Here is an 18,890-nt window from a genome sequence, read left to right on the forward strand (position 1 = left end):
GTCCCGCGACTGCTCTCATGGCCCAAATAAACTGGGAAGAGCCAAACCCCTGAAACTCGGGCCTGGAAAGTCAGACAGGGCCAGGAGGATGGGTAGGGTGAGAAAGAGGAGGCAGCGAGGGGCAGGGATAGCAACAGTAAGGATGGGTCAGGGAAGGGTCAACAGCAAAGGCGGGGCTGTGTGTAAGTTGGAGATGGAGTCCAGACAGGGTCAGGGACAGGCGTGTGGACAGGGCAGAGCAGAAATAGGCGGGAATACAGACAGAGGCAGGGACAAGGACAGAAGTAGAGATATTGGTGGCATCAGCAACATGGCAAGGGCAGGGATATGGGCAGGAGCAGGGACAGGTGTCCCCTTAGTTTTGAGTGACAGCAGGGCAGGAATACAGGCAGGGGCAGGGATATCAGGGATGTAGGCAGGGAGAGGACCAGCAGTGAGGACAGGGGGACAGGCAGAGGCAGGGACAAGTGTCATGGGCAGTTCACACCTGTCCCCATACAGCCTGAGGAACGAGACCAGGACACCAAGGTGCATATGAAGAGACATTGTTTGTTCATACTCAGGGGTGTCCCAGACAAATTGGGGTACTCCAAATGTGGTTCACACATGGCTCTCCCACCCTTTGAGTGTTGGGGCACAGCAGGGCTTGACCAGTCCCTACTGTCTCCATGGCTTTGCAAAGCTGGTGCAATCCTATGGGTTCGGCATCCTTCCTTCCTTGTTAAGGAGTCAGTCTGAAGGGATATTTATCCGTGAGGCCAGACAATGGGAGGGCCTCAGAGAGTTGGGGGGCTCAGGGTGCTGGTCTTAGGAGTCTGGGAGGAGCCTTTATCCTTTGTGGTGGGACTGCCCTCCTCCTCCAGAGCTGGCTACCATGCCTACCCAACCACAGTCATGCAGCCACAGGCATATAGATCTTAATCAAAGTAATACCATTTAATACTAGAAAGACTAACTGGTACAACAGTTAGGGAATGAGATGTTCCTAATGAGATGCAGGCAGGGATGGGGACAGGGCAGAAGAGAGACAGGCAGGGATAGTGAAGGGAACAGGGGAGATAGTGCCAGGGCAAGGAGGTGGGCAAGGGCAGGGATACTGAGGAGACAGGGGTGAAGATAGTGCCGGGACAGGGAGAGCAGCAGGAATATGGGCAGGGATACTGAGGAGACAGGGGTGAAGATAGTGCCAGGACAGAGATATGGGCAGGGATACAGGCAGGGTAGGGATACAGGGAGCAATAGTAAAGGGCAGGAAATTAAGATAGTGCCAGGGGAGGGAGAGGGGGAAGGATACTGGCACAGGCAGAGGTAGAGTTACAGGCAGGGACACAATTAGAGACAGGGACAAGGACAGAAGTAGATTTTGGCGGCAGCAGCAACATGAGGGATATAAGCAGGAGCAGGGACAGGAGTTCCCTTAGTGTTGGGTGACAGCAGGGCAGGAATACAGGCAGAGGCAGGGATATCAGGAGGGATGTAGGCAGGGAGAGGACCAGCAGTGGGGACAGGGGGACAGGCAGGGGAAGGGCTGGAAGGAAAGGAAGGAAAGGTGTCGTGAGCATTTCACATCCAGCCCAAGGGATACGGGCAAGGATAATGAGGAGCCGGGGTGAAGACAGGGCCGGGGCAGGGACACAGGCAGGGGCAGGAAGAAAAGCACAGACAGGAACAGAGATACGGGCAGGGTAGGGAGAAGGGCAGAGGCAGGGACATGGACACGGTCTGGGAAAAGGGCAAGGGCAGGAGAAGCCGTACCCATACAGTTGCACCAGCAGCCCAGCACCGCATGCGCAGACGGCGGCGGGTGCTCCCAGGGGGCTGCGCGTGGGGCGGGGCGAGGGGCGGGGCCTCCCGCCGGGGGCGGGGCGTGTGTTCCGCGCGCGCCGGCCATGCCGCGCTCCCGCCGCGCCGCGCGCCGTGAGTCGGGGTCCCGGGCGGGGGGTCCAGGGACACGTGTGACAGGTGTGGCACGTGTGACAGGTGTGACACGTGTGGCAGGGCCGCTCTGACACGCGTTTGTTCCGCACCCACGCAGGCGGCCTCAGCAGCGCCCGGACGGGCTCGCCCGGCAGCGAGGAGGAGGCCGGCAGCGAGGTGCTGAGCCACTGCAGCAGCGCCAGCGAGGGCGCCAGCCCCGCCGAGGAGGGACCAGGTGAGCCCCGCAGACCCTCCTGGTGTCCCCACGTGGGCGGCGGTGCCCCCCACCCACGGGCTCGCCACCTTCACGTGGTGCCGCCCGGGCAGGGAGCGAGGCAGCGAGCGAGCAAGGCCAGGAGGAGGAGGCAGAGGACAGGCTGAAGGAGCACATGGACAACCTCCTGGACAAGAGGTGAGGGGCGGCTGCCACCCCCGCATTGGGCGCTCCGGGCGCGCTGCCCGTCCCTGCCAGCACTGCCAGCCGGGGGCAGGGATATGCCATGTCCCGGGACGCCCCAGGCTGTGACGTCCCGCGGTCTCTCGCAGCGCCAAGACGCGGCAGGCGGCCCTGCAGAGCCTGCGCCTGGCCTTGTCCTCCAAAACCCTCTCCGAGTTCCTGCTGGAGCGCCGCCTCACGCTCACCGACTCCCTGGAGAAGTGTCTCAAGAAAGGTCAGGGTGCGGGCGGGCTGTGCGCGGCGGGGCCGCTGACCCATGTCTGAGTGAGGTCTCTCGTGCTGCCCACAGGTAAAGGAGAGGAACAGGCGCTGGCAGGCATCGTCCTCACCCTCCTCTGCCTCCAGATGGGCTCTGGCCCAGAGGGAGAAGAGTTATTCAGCAGCCTGAAGCCTCTGCTTGTCAGTGTCCTGACAGACAGCACGGCCAGCCCCAGCGCCCGGCAGAGTGTAAGGCCTGGCCCCTTTCCTTCTGGGGACATCTCAGTGATGGGGAGAGCCCAGGCAATGTCTTTGGGGGCCCCTGCAGTTGCAGGAAGGTGACAGGAGATACAGACAGCAGTGGGGCAAAGCAGAGCCGCCCCAGCCTGGCTTCCCTTTGGTTGGGTGCTGGATCTGGCCCAGCACTGCCTTCTCTGACTGCTGTTTCCTCACTCCTCTCACCAGTGTGCCACGGCCCTGGGCATGTGCTGCTACATTGCTGCTGCTGACCTCGAGGTAACTGCACCTGGGTGTTGTCCGTACCCCTGCAGGAGGGCACCCAGGGGCTGCCATGCCACCTGCCCTCAGCCCCCAGTGCCAGGGCAGCCTGGAGCTAAGCTAGGTTAGGGGTATGGGGGTATCAGTAACAGCCCAGGCCCCTTTCCTGGGCAGTGCAGAGCTAAGCTAAGGGGAGGCCTGCCTCACCAAGATGGGGTGTTCTGGGTGGAGGATTCTCTCCTGCCTCCCGTGGGTATGGTGGGTCCCCTTCAGTCCCCAATGCACAGCTCACCATGGTATGTTCATGGCACCTGTGGTCTGACTGGTGAGTTTCTCCCCTCCAGGACCTGGTTTTGTGCCTGTCCTGCTTGGAGGGCATCTTCAGTCCCCCCAGCACAGGTGAGGTGGGCTCAGCACCTGTCCAGCATGGGCCTCTGCACTGCAGCGCACTCCAGTCATGGTCCCTGCTCCTCACCATCTGTCCCCCGTCCCACCTCAGAGGCATTTTGGACAAGTGAGTGGGATGTGGGGTGAGTGGAGGCTGGTGTGGGGTAGCCAGCTGTGGAGTAGGGAGCCCCTGGGGCCATGCTCAGCCTCCCTGACTGCCCTCCTGCCTCCATGTTGCAGTTGCTGGATGCAGCTACCCCCACTGCTGTCCAGCAGCAGCATCGCCCTGCGGATCCTGGCTGGGGAAACCATCGCGCTGGTCTTTGAGCTGGCCCAGGACCTGGAGGTATGGTGGGAACTGCAGCAATGGGCAGTAGCCCTGTGGCGGGGAAGGAGCTGCTGGCAGCGATGCCCTGCCCATGCCCCAGCCGAGCTGGCACTGACAGGCATCACCAGCAAGTGTCCAGACAGAGGGCTGGCTCCGGTGATCCACCTGCCCTCTCCTGACCATGGTGACAGTGCCTGGAGCTGCATCCCTCCAAATCCCCTGCTTTTTGGCAGGAGGACTTGTGCCACCAAGATACAGAGTTCCTGTGTGCCCAGCTGAAGGTCCTGGCTACTGAGAGTAACAAGTACCGAGCCAAGATGGACCGACGAAAGCAGCGATCCATCTTCCGGGACATCCTGCGTTTCATTGAGGTACCGGAAGCTGGTGGTTCCCTTCCCTGCCGAGCCCCTCGTTGTGAAGCCGTTGCCCAGATGCCTGGTGATTCCCCTCCACAGAGATCCAGGGACACATAGGACTGGTGTCTGGGTTATTGCTGATGCCCCTCTCTCTGCTCAGAGTGGGGAGTACCAGGAGGAGACCATCCGATTTGGCCTGGAGTGCATGTACCTGGACAGCTGGGCACGCCAGCGGACCTACCAAGCCTTTAAAGAGGTCCTGGGCTCTGGCATCTGCCACCACCTCCAGGTAGGGGCTGGGCAGACACACCAGAGTGCCAGACTGGTGCTGACAGGTACTGACAGGCCCCTGCTTCCGCAGAACAACGAGCTGCTACGGGAGATCTTCAGCCTCGGGCCCCCCTTGGTGCTGGATGCAGCTGCTTTGAAAGCCAGCAAGGTCTCCCGCTTTGAGAAGGTGGGTGCCACCTCCCAGATTTATGACCACAGTCCCCTCCTGTGCCACCGTGGGCTCCAGCTTAGAGCCTGAGTGTGGTGGGCACTGGTGGGGCATCCCCAACTCATTTCTCCTTCCTTCCAGCACCTCTACAACTCGGCTGCCTTCAAAGCCCGCACGAAAGCCCGGAGCCGTGTGCGGGACAAGCGGGCGGACATTCTGTGATGGGCAGATGGGGGGCAGAGCCCCCAGCCCACCTGAACTGCAGACCCAGCACTGTGAGGGGCAGGTGCCCCCAGCCCTTGGGCTTTTATTCATGTACAGCAGAGTATTTAATGCCTGGAGCTGCCCCACCAGGGGCTGCCCCCTCTTTTATTTTTTTAACCAAAAAAAGGAAGGATAAAAGAAGAGCAGGGGGAGGTGGTGGTGTGTCTACTGTGTGCCTGCTCTGTGGCTGGGCCTCTGTGGCACAGAGGGAGGGGATTTCACCAGAGCTCCTGCAGCCCCTTTCAGAGGCAGGGCTCACGTGCCCCCTCCCCAGACCTGCAGGGGCACCAGGGTGGCCTAGCACAGCCTGAGGGGCAGTTGAGAGGGCAGAGCTGTGCAGGGCTGTGGGGCAGCTGGCCCTGGTGTCTGTGCCTATGTCAGGAGTGCTTGCTCCTCCCACCACACTGGGTGTAGCCCCTGCCTCCACAGCCAGCCTGGCACCAAGGGTAGTGGCAGAGCAGTGTAGGGTGACAGGCCCTGCCCAGCCCTGCCAGCTGCTCACTCTCAGCCCTTTTCCAGCCAATTGCTTTATATGAAATAGTAATCTTGTGGGAAATTAATTACAGGGGGGTAACTGCCCAGGTGGGCATGGGGCTGTGCCAGCCGTTCTGGGAATGTATCTATCATGGTGATTTTCTAAGACTTTGATTGTAAGAGGTAATTAAAAGGCTAATTGGAGGGTGCCTTCTGCCTTGTTAAGAGGAAGGGCTGTCACTGGGGCCAGTCACTGGGTGCTGGTCCTTACAGCCCTGTCCCTTTCTCTCACAGCCTGGGGCAGGGGCCAGGATTGCCTCTGTGCCCTGAGGGGTGATGCTGCCCGCTCCCCGCTCCTGCCCTTCAGTGCCCCTTCCCATGGTAGCCTGGAGCCTGTGGCAGGGCTAGGAGCAGCTCAGCGGTGCCCACCAGGCTGGGTGCTGGTGTTGAGGCGAGCCCAGAGCTGCCTGCTGGCTGCCCGCAGCTGGTGCACGGCGTCCTCTTGGCTCTCCAGCCACTGGGCCAGCGCCCGCACTGACTGGCTCTGCAGGACTGCAGGGAGAGGATGAGGACAGATTGGGGGTGGCCAGCCTCGCTTCCCCACAGCACCCCAGCTCACCCCACCAGTGTCACGTACCACTCAGGTAGATGGCCAGTGTGGCCAGGACCAGGCTTGCCAGTGCCAGGAGTGCCAGCAGGGCCAGCAGCAGGGGGTGGCCAGGACTGAGGCAGGGGCAGGGGCTGGCAGGGGACACAGGGCGCAGGGTGGGCAGGAATGCTGGGGGCATGGGGGACACAGGCCGAGGTGGAGGCTGACGCAGGCTGCTGGAGGGAGCCGGGCCGTTGCCTGCAGGCAGGGTAGAGAAGGTCAGAACTGGCCACAGGCACAGCCAGGGCTGGCATGACCACCCCCCAGCACTCTCACCCTCTGTGCCCTTCTGCCCGCCTGAGGCCAAGTGCAGGTCGCTGATGGACTCCACGGGGCACAGGCTGATGGCTCCAGGGTCACTGCTGTCCTGGTCCCCAGGCTCTGCTGGTGCCGCACCCTCGGCCCTTCCCATGCTGTCTGCCAGAGCAGAGGCAAAGGCTCAGCATGTGCCCTGCCCAGAGCCCCTGCCTGCCCCAGGCACCCCTGTGGGACCAGAGCCCTCCTGGGGGGATCTCAGCCTTGGCAGCCTGGTGCTGGGCCGAGGCAGGCAGCCAAGGCCAGTGTTCCCTTGGCACAGCCCTTCAGCTGCAGCAGGCAAGTGCTGGCTGTGCCCCCTGGCCCTGCCGCTGTCATCAGAGCAGTTAGCAAGCACCTGGTGGCCACGATCCCGGAGCCTCCCGGAGCCTCCCAGAGCCTCGTTAGCGGGGCTGGAATTTGGCCCTGACTTGAGGGCAGGAATATGCCAGACCCTATCCCCGATAGCCTGGGCACCATGGGGCTGGCTGGGGCTCCCGGGGCCAGCGGGGAGCTGGCAGGCAGGGCTAGGGCAGTGCCAAGCCTGTGGTGTGGCTTGGCTTGCCCCACAAGCACAGTGCTCAAGGCATTGCTTGGGGGTGCTCAGATGGAGATGTGGGGTGTGTGCTGTGCCAGGGGACCTGGTGCCTACTGCCCAAGTGGGCATGTCCCTCATGGAAGTGAGAGGGCTTTTTGGAAGTAGGCATGGCTCCAGCACCATTTTGGGAAGCAAGCACAGGGTAAAGGGAAAGGATTCTTTTCTAAGGTGTTTGCGAATTTTTGAGCAGCAGGTAGGGCCCATGCGATGTGCCCATGGCAGAGCAGGGCAGGCTGGCACTCTGCCCATTCCCAATCCCTCCCGGGGTCAGTGGCATGTCACAGGGCAGTGTGGCGCCATGCTGCTGCTGTCCAGACTGTCTCACCTGCAGGGCTGGCAGGCATCAGGGCTGGGGAGCCTCATCTGGTACCCAGGGTCCCCTCAGACCTCCCCAGGGCCCTGCCTTTGGCTGGTTGCTGGCCCATGGGTGCCCCCATCACCCCTTCATCTGCTTCCCCCCAGCTGGAGGACACAGCTGGTTGCATAGCTTTGGTGCAGCAGGCTGCACCAGCCAGCTGCCTGTCCCCTCCCCAAACCCTGCTGCCCTGCACCTGCAGCCCTCCAGAAGTCCCTTCTTCCCTGGGCAGGCATCTCTGCTCAGTCCCTGCAGCAGAGGGCACCATCTGGCCACTGCTTCCATCCCAACCCCACAGTCCCATTGCCACCCCAGTCCCCCTTGGGGTGTCAGGGCGCCCACCAGCCCTCAGCCCGCTCCCCAGTGTACCTTCTGCAGCCTCCCTGGGCATGGCTCCCCGTGCCCTGCACCCGAGCAGTGTGAGTGGGCAGTGAGGTGGTGCGGGGCCCCTGGGAACTGGGCACCGGGTTCCCAGTGCGCCAACTGCGCTGCTTAAAATAGGTCAGTGAGAAACACGGTGGGGGGGATAAAAATAGCTGGGATAGGGGGGGCCTGGTGGCGTGGTCAGGGCTGCTGGCAGCACAGTGCCAATGTGGCAAAGGGACAGCAGTTTGTGGCAGTGCACTGTGCCCCCTTTCTCAAGGTAAAAGGGCTGCCAGCTCACCATGGGATTGGGGGAGAGTCCATACAAGGAAACTGAGGCACCATTGGACCCATCCAGAGCCAAACTGGAATTTGTGCTATCTCTCAGCAGCAATGGCAATTGTGCCCTGCCCACCACAGAGGCCCCCACAGCTTTGCCCAAAGGGACCATGCCAGCTGTGCCAGGAGGATTTATTTAAGTTAATGAGACCATTAAGAATTGCCAGCAGCAGTGCTGCCAGGGCAGGGGACCCAGCCCTGGTCACCAGCCCCATGTGCCCCATGGCAGGCAGGTGTCAGAGGGCAGGAGGTCCTTATGCCCATAAAGGTTGTAGAAGTGGGTGGGCACCAGGCAGGAGGCGGCAGGCCTGGGCCGGACCCGCTGGGCACAGCCTTCACCTGCCCATCCATGGTAGCAGTGGCAGCGGAAAGCAGCCAGTGGGCTGGCACTGGGGCCAAGGTGCAGGAGGCTGCCCAGGTCGTGGGGCTGCCGGCGCACACAGCGCCCATGTCCGTGGCACTGCCTGTAGCTGCACTCTTGGGCTGCCGCTGTCACATTGGCCACATAGGGGCCCAGCGTGGACACAAGGTAGTGACGCAGGCTGGCACAGCTCTCCTGGGGAAGAATCACCAGTGAGAACCCATCCTGGCATTGGAAATCCTCTGGCCACCCATCCTCAGCAGGCACAGGGGACATGGCCATCCTGTATGTCCCATGCCACCTCCTGCTGCCCACCACACCAGCTCCAGTGCAGTGTAGGGCTGTACTCACAGCTGAGCGGGAATACGACAGGTCTCCCCAGAGCACCAGTCCAGCTGCTCCCAGCGCCATGCTCTCACCGATGGTGTGCACCAGGTCAGCCTGCCAGAAACAGAGATGTGACCAGGCTGGGGAGGCTGTGTCCCTGTGCCAAGCAGAACCCTCCAGCACACCCACTGCCAACTCCGGCCCCACAGTGCTTACCGGCTCCAGGAACTGGGGTGAGCGGCGGAAGGAGAGGCGGGAGTAGGGGATCACAGGCAGGAGGCCATGGGCCCCAAAGGCAGCCACGCGCAGGGCCTCACGCAGACGATGGTGCACGTAGCGGCGGCGCAGGGCGGGCGGCAGCGCCGGCGGCAGGTAGATGCTGGGGTACAGGGCTGAAGAGGCAGCCCAGAGCCAGCCCAGCTGGTTGTTGCGTTGCACCTCTGCCGGATGGCACTGCCCAGTGTAGTTGGCCTCCTTGGCCCAGTTTCCATTGAGGCAGTCGGGGAAGCGGTAGAAACCCCAAAGCCCCCCCGGGCGCAGGGTCTGGCCCAGCAGAAGTGTCTCTTCCATCAGAGCCTGTGTCGCCTGCTCAAACTCCCGCCGGGCCAGCTGGAGCCGCTGCCGTGCTGGCAGGATGCCGTGCCGGTCCCGTACCCACTGCTCTGAGGCTGCCCGGTACATCTTTTTGGGCCCCCAGTTTTGAGCCCAGAGGGGCTTCCACTCCTCCCAGTCCACCACAGCCAAGCCATGGAAAGCAGGGCGCAGGAGAAGGTGGATGTCCTCAGCAACCCTGGCAAGGTGGGCACTCAGGGGAACACGCTGGGGGATGCCCCCATTGTGGGGGACACCCTGCTGCGACAGGTAGGGGTACAGCCCAAACTTGTTCTTGTAGAAGATGGTGATGTTCTGGCCGGCGAAGTGACCGCCCCGGTTCTCCACGATGCCATAGTCACTGAGGGGCAGTGCCATGCCGAAGCGGTGCTGGCAGCGACCAGTGGGAACATTCCACACCACAGCAAAGGGCTGGCCACCTGACAGGGGCTCGGGTGCTGGGCTCTCTGCACTGGCCATGCCCAGTGCCAGGCACACCCACAGCACCAGCACCAGCACCATCCCACCTCACCAGCTGCCTGCAGGGCCAGTACCCTGCAGGGAAAGGAAAGCAGTGGGGGTGAGGCTGTGGGGCACAGTGGGTACCCCAGCTGTGCTGGCACTGCCACCCTGGCATGTGGTGGGCTAGAATCAGCCACAGGGGCTGAGACTGCCCCATAGGCATGTGCAGCCCACCCAAAAACCCCACAGGACTTGGTAAACTTGGGGTTTCAGACCCCTCTTGCCTCAGTACTGCCAGCTGGCACCTCTGCCTGCCAAGCCCTTGCCTGCCACCACCACAGCCACAGCACAGCTGTGGAGCAGCACTGCAAGTCACAGCCTCCAGTGCCTCAGTTTTCCTGCTGGCTCCCAATACTACCCATAGTGGGGGCACTGTGACCCCCTCCTTCCCATTTCACCACAGTGCCCTGCCCGGCTGGGGGCCCTGCTGATGGCCCAAGCCCCCCAAAAGGCATGGTGGAGCCAAAGGGGTAGCTCTGTCTCTCACAGCCCAGGCAGAACCAGAGGGGGCTGGTGCCCCTGCCCAGTGCTGGCCAGCTGCTCGGGACGAGGGGATTAGGCAACGGACAGGCCCAGGGGCCGCGTGATGCAGCAAGGGCAGCGCTAATCCCCCGGCGCGAGGCCGGACGCTCTCCTTGACCTTCCCACTCCCAGCCTCTGGCTCTCACTGATGCTGGCTGTCTCAGGGGAACTTGGCACTGTGCAGTGCAGGGACCCAACACTGAGCCCCACTGACATGCCCTACTCCCACTGGTGCCTCTCCAGCCATCACGTGCCTTGGTTTCCCCAGGGCTGCTCAGTGGCGAGAGCAGTGGCCATGCTGGAGGCCACCACATGCCATCAGCCCCAGCTGCCCCACAGTGAATCCCCTGAGTGGAGACACTGGTGGGACTGGGTGGTGCTCCTGGCACCAGTCCCAGCCCCACAGCCTGGAGTGGGCTTGGCTCCCCACCACGCTGGTGGTCCCAGAGCCCTGGCAAGGCAAGCTGGGGGCCAAGGGAGAGTGGAGTCAGCATGCCCAGGCTGGGCAGGGTATGGGCACCACCTCCCTGCCAGCACCCACCCCAGCAATGGGGCCAGGGCAAACCAGGGGGACTGAGGGAGGTGGTGCCAGCCCCAAAGAATGGCAGGAAGTCAGGCAGCGCCACAGCAGGCAGCTCCTGCTCGCACTGCTTTTAATCACTGTCTCGGGGCCCCGACTCCTCAGATGTCCTTCTTCATCCAGAAGATGGGGCGCCCTTTGGCATCGCGGTAGGGGGTTTCCAGGAGGCTCTGCCTGCTGCTCTCAGCCAGGACGCCCCTTGCCCAGATCACAGTTGGTGGGGGTGGTGGTGGTGGCACAGTGAGGGGTGGCAGGGGAGGCGGGGGAGCAGAGGGTACCCTTGGCCTGATGGTGATGGCAGCACCAGGAGGGGCGGAGAAGAGCCGCAGCACCTCAGAAGATATGGCGGGGCTGAGGAAGGCTACGCTCTGCACTGGCTCACCCAGAACGAAGCCCAAGTGAGCATAAAAATGCTGCTTGTCGTGGGTGGTGAGGTGCAGGCAGCTGAAGCCCCGGACCCGGGCCCAGCGCTCAGTGGCCTCCATCAGCCGCCGCCCATAGCCTTGGCCCCGCAGCACCCGGGCCACCACCACGCTCTCCACAAAGAGGTCACGGGGACGGCCAACCACAAGGGAGAGTCGGACATGGCCCACGAGCTGGCAGGGACCCTCCTGGGAGCTGGGGGTCTCAGTGGGGCCCCGGCTCCGCAGCAGCACCAGGCAGGCAGGAAAGGCGTCCGAGGAGCGCTGCAGCGCATGGAGCCGCGACGCCCGGCTCTTTCCCCACTCCTCACGCAGCAGCTCAGCACAGGCTTCCAGCAGCTCTGGCCTCTGGTGCAGGGGGACCAAGCTGAGCTCCTCTGACACAGAGCCCATTCTTCTCACTGCCAGGAAACCAAGCAGGCCACAGTTTAGAGGCAGCACAGGGCAGGTTGACCATGTGTAATCCCCCCCAGCCCAGCAGTGGCCCCAGTGCAGGCACAGTTCCCCAGCAGTGCAGACAGATGAGTTCACAGGGGTTAGTGCCGGATCCAAGGTCAAAAAACAGATCCGTGGCAGGGAAGTGGCACAGGCTGCCAGGTCCAGGAATCTGTGCCATGAGACCTGCAGGCAGGTCTGGCACTGCCAAACCAGTGGAGGGGCAGGAGGCACAGTGGTGGCCTTGCCCCCTCCCCAGCCCTGCCACTAGCTCCTGCCACCTGGGCATCTGTCAGGCCAGCCAGCTCATCACGTGCGTCCCCAGCATGGGGGCTGTGGGGGGCCCTGGCAGCCTCTGAGGGGTCAGAAAACCCCTACCACAACCACCGCATGGTGGGGAACCCCTCTCCCAGCCTGGTGGCTGTTCCTCTTGTGAAGGAGAAGCTGCAGGCAGAAGGCAGGAGGAACCGCCAAAACAGTTTATGAAGAGGGGTTGAGCAAACTGCCCCACTTCCCCTCTGGGGGGGAGGAGGGCCTGGGCCTGCCCTTCCACATTGTCAAAGTGCCCCCCAAAGTCACCTCCCTAGTTCTGAGCCCCCTGACTCCCAGCCTAGTCAGCACTGACCCCTTCAGGCCAGGTAGCACCCCAAGACCCCACCAGCACCCTGAGTGGGTGATGTTTTCCTTCTACCTGTCCAGAAAACCCATGCCAAGACACCGACAGCACCTGCCTGCCACTCAAACTGCCTGCACTCACCTTCCCCATACTCACCCTGCTCGGTCTCACCCTTTTCACATACACCCTGCTTACTCTCACCCTGCTCACACTCACACTGCCCACACTCACACTCCCCACACCCACCCCGCTCACACACACACTCCTCACACCCACCCGATTCACACCCACTCTGCTCACACTCACACTCCCCACACTCATTCCTCACACCCACCCTGCTCACACTCACATTCCTCATCCCCACCCTGCTCACACTCCCACTCCTCATACCCACCCTGCTCACACTCACACTCCCCACACTCACATTCCTCACACCCACCCTGCTCACACTCACACTCCCCACACTCACATTCCTCACACCCACCCTGCTCACACTCACCCTGCCCGCTGCCGCTGGCTCCCAAGCCCTCGATGCCTGCGCAGCAGAGCGGCAGGAAGCAGCAGCCCAGGCTCATGACCAACCAGAGCCAGGTTCTGCTTCCCTGGTGTGAATGACATGTCTGTCCAGGGCCCCACACGGCACCCCCACTTCCCCACCCTGCACCCAAACCAGGCCACATCCCCATCCAGGATACTCATCCTGCCTGCACCCCCTAATCACTCCAAACCAGGCAGCATCCACATGTGGTGCACAAACAGAAAGGGCGTCACCCAGCTGATCACTGCCCCCGTCTTAGGGTTGCACCTCCTCAACACACAGGACCCACCTACTGACCGTCACTGACCCACCATTGATCCAACACTGACCCCAGGATTGACCCCATCATTGACCTGTCACTGACCCCATCACTGACACACCACTGACCCCATCACCCAGCACTGACCCAATATTGACCCATCACTGACACATTATTGACCCAATCATTGTCCCACCACTGACCAATCACTGGTCCCATCACAGACCCTATCACACACCCCATCACTTTCCCACCACTGACCCCCACCACTGGCCCATCATTGCTCCCACTACTGACCCATAATTGATCCCATCACAGACCCCAGCACTGACCCCAGCATGGACCCACCACTGTTCCATCACTGACCCGCCTCCGGACCTCCCTGCCCTGTCGTTCCCCCTCCCCACCGTCCCGACGCCCCCAGTCCCGCCCGTACCGCGCTCCGGCCCTGCCGCCGCCGTCACTTCCCGCGCCCCGCCACACCCGCCACGCGCCCCCTGGCGGCCGGAGGACGCATCGCCCGTGCCCGGATCCCGGTGCTGTCCTGTCCGCTCCCGAATTCCCCGCATCCACTTACCGAGCCTTGGCCGTGGCAGGATGAAGGCACACCCTACTCTGACCTACCCAGCCCTCCACAGGGGCTCCCTCCCCGACCCCAGGGATCCCCAATCCTCCTGGGCAGACCTGCACTGCCGCAGCGCCGCTCCCTTCTGGAGCAGGGCTGCCTGGCCGTTTTGGGAATGTCTGTCTCTATGTCAGGCAGGAAGAGCCTGAGGTCCTCCTCCCCTGCTCCCCAAGGAGTCCAACACCATGCGGGAGCTCTCCATCCGTTTCTCCCGAGTCACAAAGAGGCTCGTGGTGGGCACTGAGAAGAAGCTGAAGAAGGAGGTGCAGAACAGCCTGGTGCTGCTGCTCCTTCACCTGCACGACCAGGACAAGAGCATGGCCAGGGCGGAATTCCCCACCTGGCTGGTCCTTTGGGCGATGCAGTGCTAACACTGGACCCTTCAAATGTGTCCCCCTAAGGTCTAGCTTGCTGAGACTCCAGGCAAAGACCCCTTCTCTGCCCACTGTTGCCTTTCCCCTTCTGCTGCCCGGATGGATGGCGCAGTCGGTCTGTCCCAGCCAGCTCCCTCTGCACCGCCCCTGGCATGAGTTCCTGCAGCCTCAGAGCCTGGGCAACAGCTCCAGAGCAGCCTGGAGCCACCAAGGCCAAAATTTTGTAGTCCCAACAGGCTTCCAGCCAAAGTGGGTGTCTCCCCTTGTCATGTCCTAGGACAGCCTGGGAACAGCATCACTCCCCAGCTCAGACATCTACCTATACATACTGGGACAGGCTCTGAATGCTGCCACTGTGTCCCTGGTGGTGGTGGCATCTCTGCTGCTCAGCAAGCCTCTCCAGCGAGGACTCTGCTGGGGCACAGAGGAAGCAGCAGTTTGTGGGCTAGGATGCTCTGCCGGCTGGGGTATCTGCTCTTCCCAAAGTCTGACAGAAGAGAAGAGACTTCAGCCAGCATCCTCCCGAGACCAATTAAGCCTGTCGCCTTACAGGGACCAGTGTAGGGCATTCTCAACTGTCCTTCCCTGCCTCCCCCAGTGCCAAGGAGAAAAGAGATTGATAGTGCAAAATCAGGTTTCTGTACAAAACCAGATTTTAGCTCTTTAGAGCAACACCGGTCCCAGAGCGAGAGACATCATCCTGGCACAGCCAAGGACAGGATCCTGGGACCCCTTGCGGGACACAGGATGGCACTAGAGGCCCTGTCCAACAGTAGGGGCTGGGTGAGGTTCCCTGAGAGCAGAACGTGTTGATCACGATTTGGGAAACAGCCACCCATCCACTGTCACCATCACCTCGACGCTGCCTGGGTCGGAACCAGCTGCGACGAGGGTTGGGGGGCTGGTTCCGAGGGGCCTTGGTGGGCAGAGGATGCAGCGCTGGGAGTGTGAAAACCGGGCTCGGGTTGCAAGTCCCCGGCAAGCGGTGCGGGTCCCCGCGGCATGTGCGGGGCTAAGAACGGGGGCGGGGTTTGGTTGCTGATGGGCGTGGTTTGTCGCGGAGGGGCGGGACAGTCCCGCCCGGGCACGGGGCGTCACCGCCCGGGTGAGGGCGCGGCCACCTCCCGGTGGAGGGGCGGGATGGGATGGGCCGGCCCTTCCGGGACCGAGAGGCGGTGCCACAGTGCCAATCGGAGGCGGGTCGGGCCGTTTGCAGCCCCACGTGTCTGGGCAGCATGGCGGCGGCGGCGGCGGCGGGCGGCAGGAGGGCCAAGGCCCCGCGCGGGGCGGCGGGACGGCGGCGGCCGCGGCCGGCGGTTAGCACCGGGACAGGGACGGGGACGGAGGGAGGGAGGGAGGCGAGGAGGGGCTGCCCGGCGGGATCGCCGCCGTAGCGCGTTTCGCCGTCCCCGTCGTGTTGATCGCCCCGTCCTGCAGGTCCCGAGCGCCGATGGGAGACCGCGGGCGGCGGCCGGCCGGCCCGCCGACGAGGAGGTGTCCAGCGACTCCGAGACGGAGAGGTAAGGGTTGCATCGGGGAGGTGCCGGTATCGGGAGCTCACGCAGGTACCGGGAGCATCCCTCTGGTACCGGTGCTCTCGCACGCGTGTCCCCGCAGCCTGTCGTTAAGGCGGCGGCGGCGAGAGGCGGTGGAGGAGGAGGTGGAGGAGACGCCGCAAGAGAAGAAGCTGCGCTTGGCCAAGCAGTACCTGGAGGAACTCCGACAGCTCGGTGAGTCCCGCCCGGCCCCGGGGCCCCGGCAGGGCGGCCCCGGGAGCTGAGCTGGCTCTCATGCACTCTTCTGCCGCAGAGGAGGAGAGGGCGGAGGAGGAGGAGGAAACCCAGCCGGCGGATCTCATCGGTGACCGGCTGAAGGAGGATGTGGTGAGCAGGGGGGCGGGCGCGGCCCCGCGGTCCCGGTGGCGACTGCGGCCTCTGTTCCCCTCCCGCGGGACCCGGGCTGGGGCCGCCTCCACTGAGCCTCCCCCTTCTCCTTCAGCTCGAGCAGAAGGGTCGGCTGCAGCGCCTGGTCGCCAAAGATGTAAGTGCCCAGTGCCGGGGATGCCGGACTGTAAGTGCCAGCCTTGGTGGACACTAGGGCATGGCTGGCGTCCACGGCTCTCGTCCCACCCACAGTGCCTTGCTGGAGTACTTCAGCCTGGGGAAGGGACCAGGACAGCCCAGCTCACATGCCACTCTCCCTGCAGGTGCAGCCTCCGGATCTGGCCAGCGTCCGTGTGCTACGGGGACATCAGCTGCCTGTCACCTGCCTGGTCATCTCTCCTGATGATAAGTTCATCTTTTCTGCTTCCAAGGACGGCTCCCTCATCAAATGCAAGTATTCCCTGGGGGACCCCACAGCATCAGGGCTGTGGGTGTCCAGGGAGGTGACTTAGCCCTCGGCTACTCTGGGAATGTGCACTGTTTTGATTTCGATGGGAGGCTCATTTGCACTTTCGGGTGTGGTTTTGGGCTTTGTGGAAGGCTATTGAGAGTAGTGGGTGATGGCAGCCTTTCCCACAGGGGAGGTGGAGAGCGGGAAGAGGCTGTGCGTGGTGCCTGGGGGGAAGAAGGGCACCGAGGAGCGACACATGGGGCATGCATCCCATGTCCTCTGCATGGCCATCTCATCGGACGGCAAGTACCTGGTATGGTGACAGGCCAGAGCAGTGGCCATGTGGGGTGGTCCTGGGGATAGTGTCTCATGCCCAGATGTGCCTTGCTGGGTTAAACAGCCCCTATCCTATGGATTTAAGAATGGGTCCCTGGGAACCTCACAAAGTCCGTGGGGTGGGAATGGAAGCTGGGGTGGGCTGTGGGTCTCCAAGGGACAGGTCTCAGGTATCCCTCTCCTGTCTGCCAGGCCACGGGAGACAGGAACAAGCTGATCATGATCTGGGATGCAGCCACGTGCAAGCGCCTGCACATCTTCACAGGGCACCGTGACGCTGTCTCGGTGAGTCAGGTGCTTTGGGCATGATGCCTGTGGGGCATGTCCTCCCTGCTGTCCCTCCCTCACTGCTGATCCATGTCCATCCATCTGTTGGCAGGGCCTGTCCTTTCAGAAGGGGACACACCAGCTGTACAGTGCTTCCCATGACCGCTGTGTCAAGGTCTGGAATGTGGCAGAGAATGCATACATGGAGACCCTGTAAGAGTGGGGGGATGGTCCTGCTGACCCTGCCAAAGGGTGTGCCCGCAGTCCCAGGCGAGGCAAGGGGGCAGAGGGACATGCTTGCCACATCCCTTTGCCATCTCCTCCTCCAGATTTGGTCACCAGGATGTCATCACAGGGCTGGACAGCCTGAGTCGGGAGTGCTGTGTGACGGCAGGGGGACGGGACGGCACGGTGCGGCTCTGGAAGATCCCTGAGGAGACACAGCTGGTGTTTTCTGGGCACCAGTAGGTCTGGGGTGGGAGAGGGGGCTGTGGGCAGGCATGTCCAGCTGGGACAGTGGTGTGTGGATGCCAGGCATCACAGGGAGCACCCTGGGGATGCTCATGCCCTGGTGAGCCCTTTTCTCCTAAACAGGATCCCAAAGCACATTTGTAACTGCTGGCAGTTGCTCCTTCTCTTTACAGGGGCTCCATTGACTGTATCCAGCTCATCAATGAGGAGCACATGGTGTCCGGCGCCGATGATGGGTGAGCACAGGGCTGGGACAGTGCCCGACGGGGGCAGGGTGCCCCCTCAGCCCCCTCACCTCTCACAATCCTGGCAGGTCTTTAGCCCTGTGGGGGCTGACGAAGAAGAAGCCGCTGGCACTGGCTCGGCAGGCTCACGGCATGCAGGATGCCCAGGGCCTGGAGGAGCCATACTGGATCTCAGCAGTGGCCGCCCTGCGCAACAGTGACCTCCTGGCAACAGGTGTGTGGCAGCTGCGCTTTGGAGGTATGGGGGAGGTGTGTCCTGCTCCCATGCCTGAGTTGAGGTGTGTGACAGTCTTCTCTCTCTGCCCCAGGCTCTCACAGTGGCAGCGTGAAGCTCTGGAAGTGTGGTGAGGGATTTCGGAAGCTGGATCACCTTTGGGATATCCCCTTGGTATGGATGGATGGGCAGGCTGGGAGTGCTGGAGCTGGATTGGAAGGTCTCACTGTGGGGCCTCCCCTCCCTGGACAGCAGGAGTAGGCTGTGGGATCCCCTCACCCTTCCCTATCCTTTCACCCTGCCCTGTCCCTTCCAGGTGGGTTTTGTCAATAGCCTCAAGTTCTCAGCATCTGGTGACTTCCTGGTGGCTGGCATTGGACAGGAGCACCGGTACTGATCCCCCTTCCTGCTGCTGCCTGGGGGTGCAGCCCCCTCTCCTATGGTGCTTGTTGGAGTGTGACCCCCTCTTCTCTCATCCACAGGCTCGGACGATGGTGGAGACTCAAAGAAGCCAAAAATAGCATTTGCATCATCCCTCTGAAGCGGAGGGTCACAGCCTCTGGCTGTGAATCCCCTGGAAGCTGCTAGCCCCCAGCCCTGGAGCTGCTGGAACAGGTCATTCTGTCCCTGGAGCTGTGCCCCACATCCTTGGTGCAGTCACCCTGCTGGGCCTGGCAGGATGTGAGTGAGGGGTGTCACAGTGCTGGCCCCCACATTGTGATGTGGCTCTGCCCTCTGCGAGGGTCTGTCCCCTTCCCTCAGGTTCAGCTGGACCTGAGCTCTGGAACAGTCCATTTTGTAAAAAAAAACCACCAAAACCACTTTATTTACATAAATTACAAAAAAAATCACACTTTTGCTCACAGAAAATATCTACTCTTAAAAACTTGGTTGGGCTCAAATACCTGGATGCCATTACTCACCCTGAGCCTCCA

The 18,890-nt window shown here is 62.4% G+C and overlaps 5 protein-coding genes across 10 annotated transcripts; 2 read left to right on the plus strand and 3 right to left on the minus strand.

The window, feature by feature from the left end:
* Positions 1-1,850: 1,850 nt before the first annotated feature.
* Positions 1,851-5,522, plus strand: IFRD2 (interferon related developmental regulator 2). Its single transcript, XM_071550727.1, has 12 exons — positions 1,851-1,917; positions 2,036-2,152; positions 2,245-2,329; positions 2,464-2,588; positions 2,664-2,821; positions 3,038-3,088; positions 3,415-3,584; positions 3,698-3,803; positions 4,019-4,156; positions 4,302-4,430; positions 4,503-4,598; positions 4,722-5,522. Exons 1-12 carry the CDS (start codon positions 1,890-1,892, stop codon positions 4,800-4,802), a joined length of 1,284 nt encoding a protein of 427 aa, XP_071406828.1. The 5' UTR covers positions 1,851-1,889; the 3' UTR covers positions 4,803-5,522.
* Positions 5,523-5,667: 145 nt separating this feature from the next.
* LSMEM2 (leucine rich single-pass membrane protein 2) lies at positions 5,668-6,379 on the minus strand. Its single transcript, XM_071550029.1, has 3 exons — positions 6,244-6,379; positions 5,956-6,165; positions 5,668-5,870 (listed from the first exon to the last, which is right to left on the minus strand). The coding sequence occupies exons 1-3, from the start codon at positions 6,377-6,379 to the stop codon at positions 5,734-5,736; spliced, it is 483 nt and encodes a 160-aa protein (XP_071406130.1). The 3' UTR covers positions 5,668-5,733.
* A 1,652-nt stretch (positions 6,380-8,031) lies between these two features.
* Positions 8,032-9,717, minus strand: HYAL3 (hyaluronidase 3). Its single transcript, XM_071550725.1, has 3 exons — positions 8,821-9,717; positions 8,629-8,718; positions 8,032-8,472 (listed from the first exon to the last, which is right to left on the minus strand). Exons 1-3 carry the CDS (start codon positions 9,715-9,717, stop codon positions 8,119-8,121), a joined length of 1,341 nt encoding a protein of 446 aa, XP_071406826.1. The 3' UTR covers positions 8,032-8,118.
* Positions 9,718-10,920: 1,203 nt separating this feature from the next.
* On the minus strand, positions 10,921-13,560 carry NAA80 (N-alpha-acetyltransferase 80, NatH catalytic subunit). Of its 6 annotated transcripts, none has more exons than XM_071550728.1 (3): positions 13,422-13,480; positions 12,792-12,894; positions 10,921-11,642 (listed from the first exon to the last, which is right to left on the minus strand). In XM_071550728.1, the coding sequence occupies exons 1-3, from the start codon at positions 13,446-13,448 to the stop codon at positions 10,921-10,923; spliced, it is 852 nt and encodes a 283-aa protein (XP_071406829.1). In that variant the 5' UTR covers positions 13,449-13,480. The 6 variants fall into 6 exon arrangements, with proteins under 6 accessions (XP_071406829.1, XP_071406830.1, XP_071406831.1 ...); XM_071550729.1 differs by having other exon boundaries at positions 13,438-13,475; XM_071550730.1 differs by lacking the exons at positions 12,792-12,894; positions 13,422-13,480 and adding an exon at positions 13,526-13,560.
* A 1,716-nt stretch (positions 13,561-15,276) lies between these two features.
* RRP9 (ribosomal RNA processing 9, U3 small nucleolar RNA binding protein) lies at positions 15,277-18,806 on the plus strand. The gene is made up of 15 exons (XM_071550735.1): positions 15,277-15,404; positions 15,526-15,608; positions 15,706-15,818; positions 15,898-15,971; positions 16,087-16,128; positions 16,295-16,421; positions 16,611-16,735; positions 16,951-17,043; positions 17,138-17,238; positions 17,355-17,489; positions 17,670-17,732; positions 17,810-17,955; positions 18,050-18,129; positions 18,272-18,345; positions 18,438-18,806. Exons 1-15 carry the CDS (start codon positions 15,324-15,326, stop codon positions 18,541-18,543), a joined length of 1,443 nt encoding a protein of 480 aa, XP_071406836.1. The 5' UTR covers positions 15,277-15,323; the 3' UTR covers positions 18,544-18,806.
* The last annotated feature ends 84 nt before the right edge of the window (positions 18,807-18,890 follow it).

This window comes from Pithys albifrons, chromosome 3 (genome assembly GCF_047495875.1).
Source record: "Pithys albifrons albifrons isolate INPA30051 chromosome 3, PitAlb_v1, whole genome shotgun sequence".
NCBI lineage: Eukaryota > Metazoa > Chordata > Aves > Passeriformes > Thamnophilidae > Pithys > Pithys albifrons.

Coding starts and splice junctions, on each gene's coding strand:
- IFRD2 (XM_071550727.1), top strand. CDS start 1,890: ATGCCGCGCTCCCGCCGCGCCGCGCGCC. Junction 2,153..2,244: donor CCCCGCCGAGGAGGGACCAG/GTGAGCCCCGCA, acceptor CCGCCCGGGCAG/GGAGCGAGGCAGCGAGCGAG. Junction 3,585..3,697: donor CTCAGAGGCATTTTGGACAA/GTGAGTGGGATG, acceptor TCCATGTTGCAG/TTGCTGGATGCAGCTACCCC.
- LSMEM2 (XM_071550029.1), bottom strand. CDS start 6,379: ATGGGAAGGGCCGAGGGTGCGGCACCAGCAGAGCCTGGGGACCAGGAC. Junction 6,166..6,243: donor CGGGCAGAAGGGCACAGAGG/GTGAGAGTGCTG, acceptor CCCTGCCTGCAG/GCAACGGCCCGGCTCCCTCC. Junction 5,871..5,955: donor ACTGGCCATCTACCTGAGTG/GTACGTGACACT, acceptor CTCTCCCTGCAG/TCCTGCAGAGCCAGTCAGTG.
- HYAL3 (XM_071550725.1), bottom strand. CDS start 9,717: ATGGTGCTGGTGCTGGTGCTGTGGGTGTGCCTGGCACTGGGCATGGCC. Junction 8,719..8,820: donor CACCCCAGTTCCTGGAGCCG/GTAAGCACTGTG, acceptor TGTTTCTGGCAG/GCTGACCTGGTGCACACCAT. Junction 8,473..8,628: donor TGTCGTATTCCCGCTCAGCT/GTGAGTACAGCC, acceptor ATTCTTCCCCAG/GAGAGCTGTGCCAGCCTGCG.
- NAA80 (XM_071550728.1), bottom strand. CDS start 13,448: ATGGAACAGTGGTGGGTCCATGCTGGG. Junction 12,895..13,421: donor AGTGGTGGGTCCATGCTGGG/GTCAGTGCTGGG, acceptor CATTCACACCAG/GGAAGCAGAACCTGGCTCTG. Junction 11,643..12,791: donor AGCCAGCGGCAGCGGGCAGG/GTGAGTGTGAGC, acceptor GTTTCCTGGCAG/TGAGAAGAATGGGCTCTGTG.
- RRP9 (XM_071550735.1), top strand. CDS start 15,324: ATGGCGGCGGCGGCGGCGGCGGGCGGCAGGAGGGCCAAGGCCCCGCGC. Junction 15,819..15,897: donor GGAGGAACTCCGACAGCTCG/GTGAGTCCCGCC, acceptor CTTCTGCCGCAG/AGGAGGAGAGGGCGGAGGAG. Junction 16,422..16,610: donor GGACGGCTCCCTCATCAAAT/GCAAGTATTCCC, acceptor CCTTTCCCACAG/GGGAGGTGGAGAGCGGGAAG.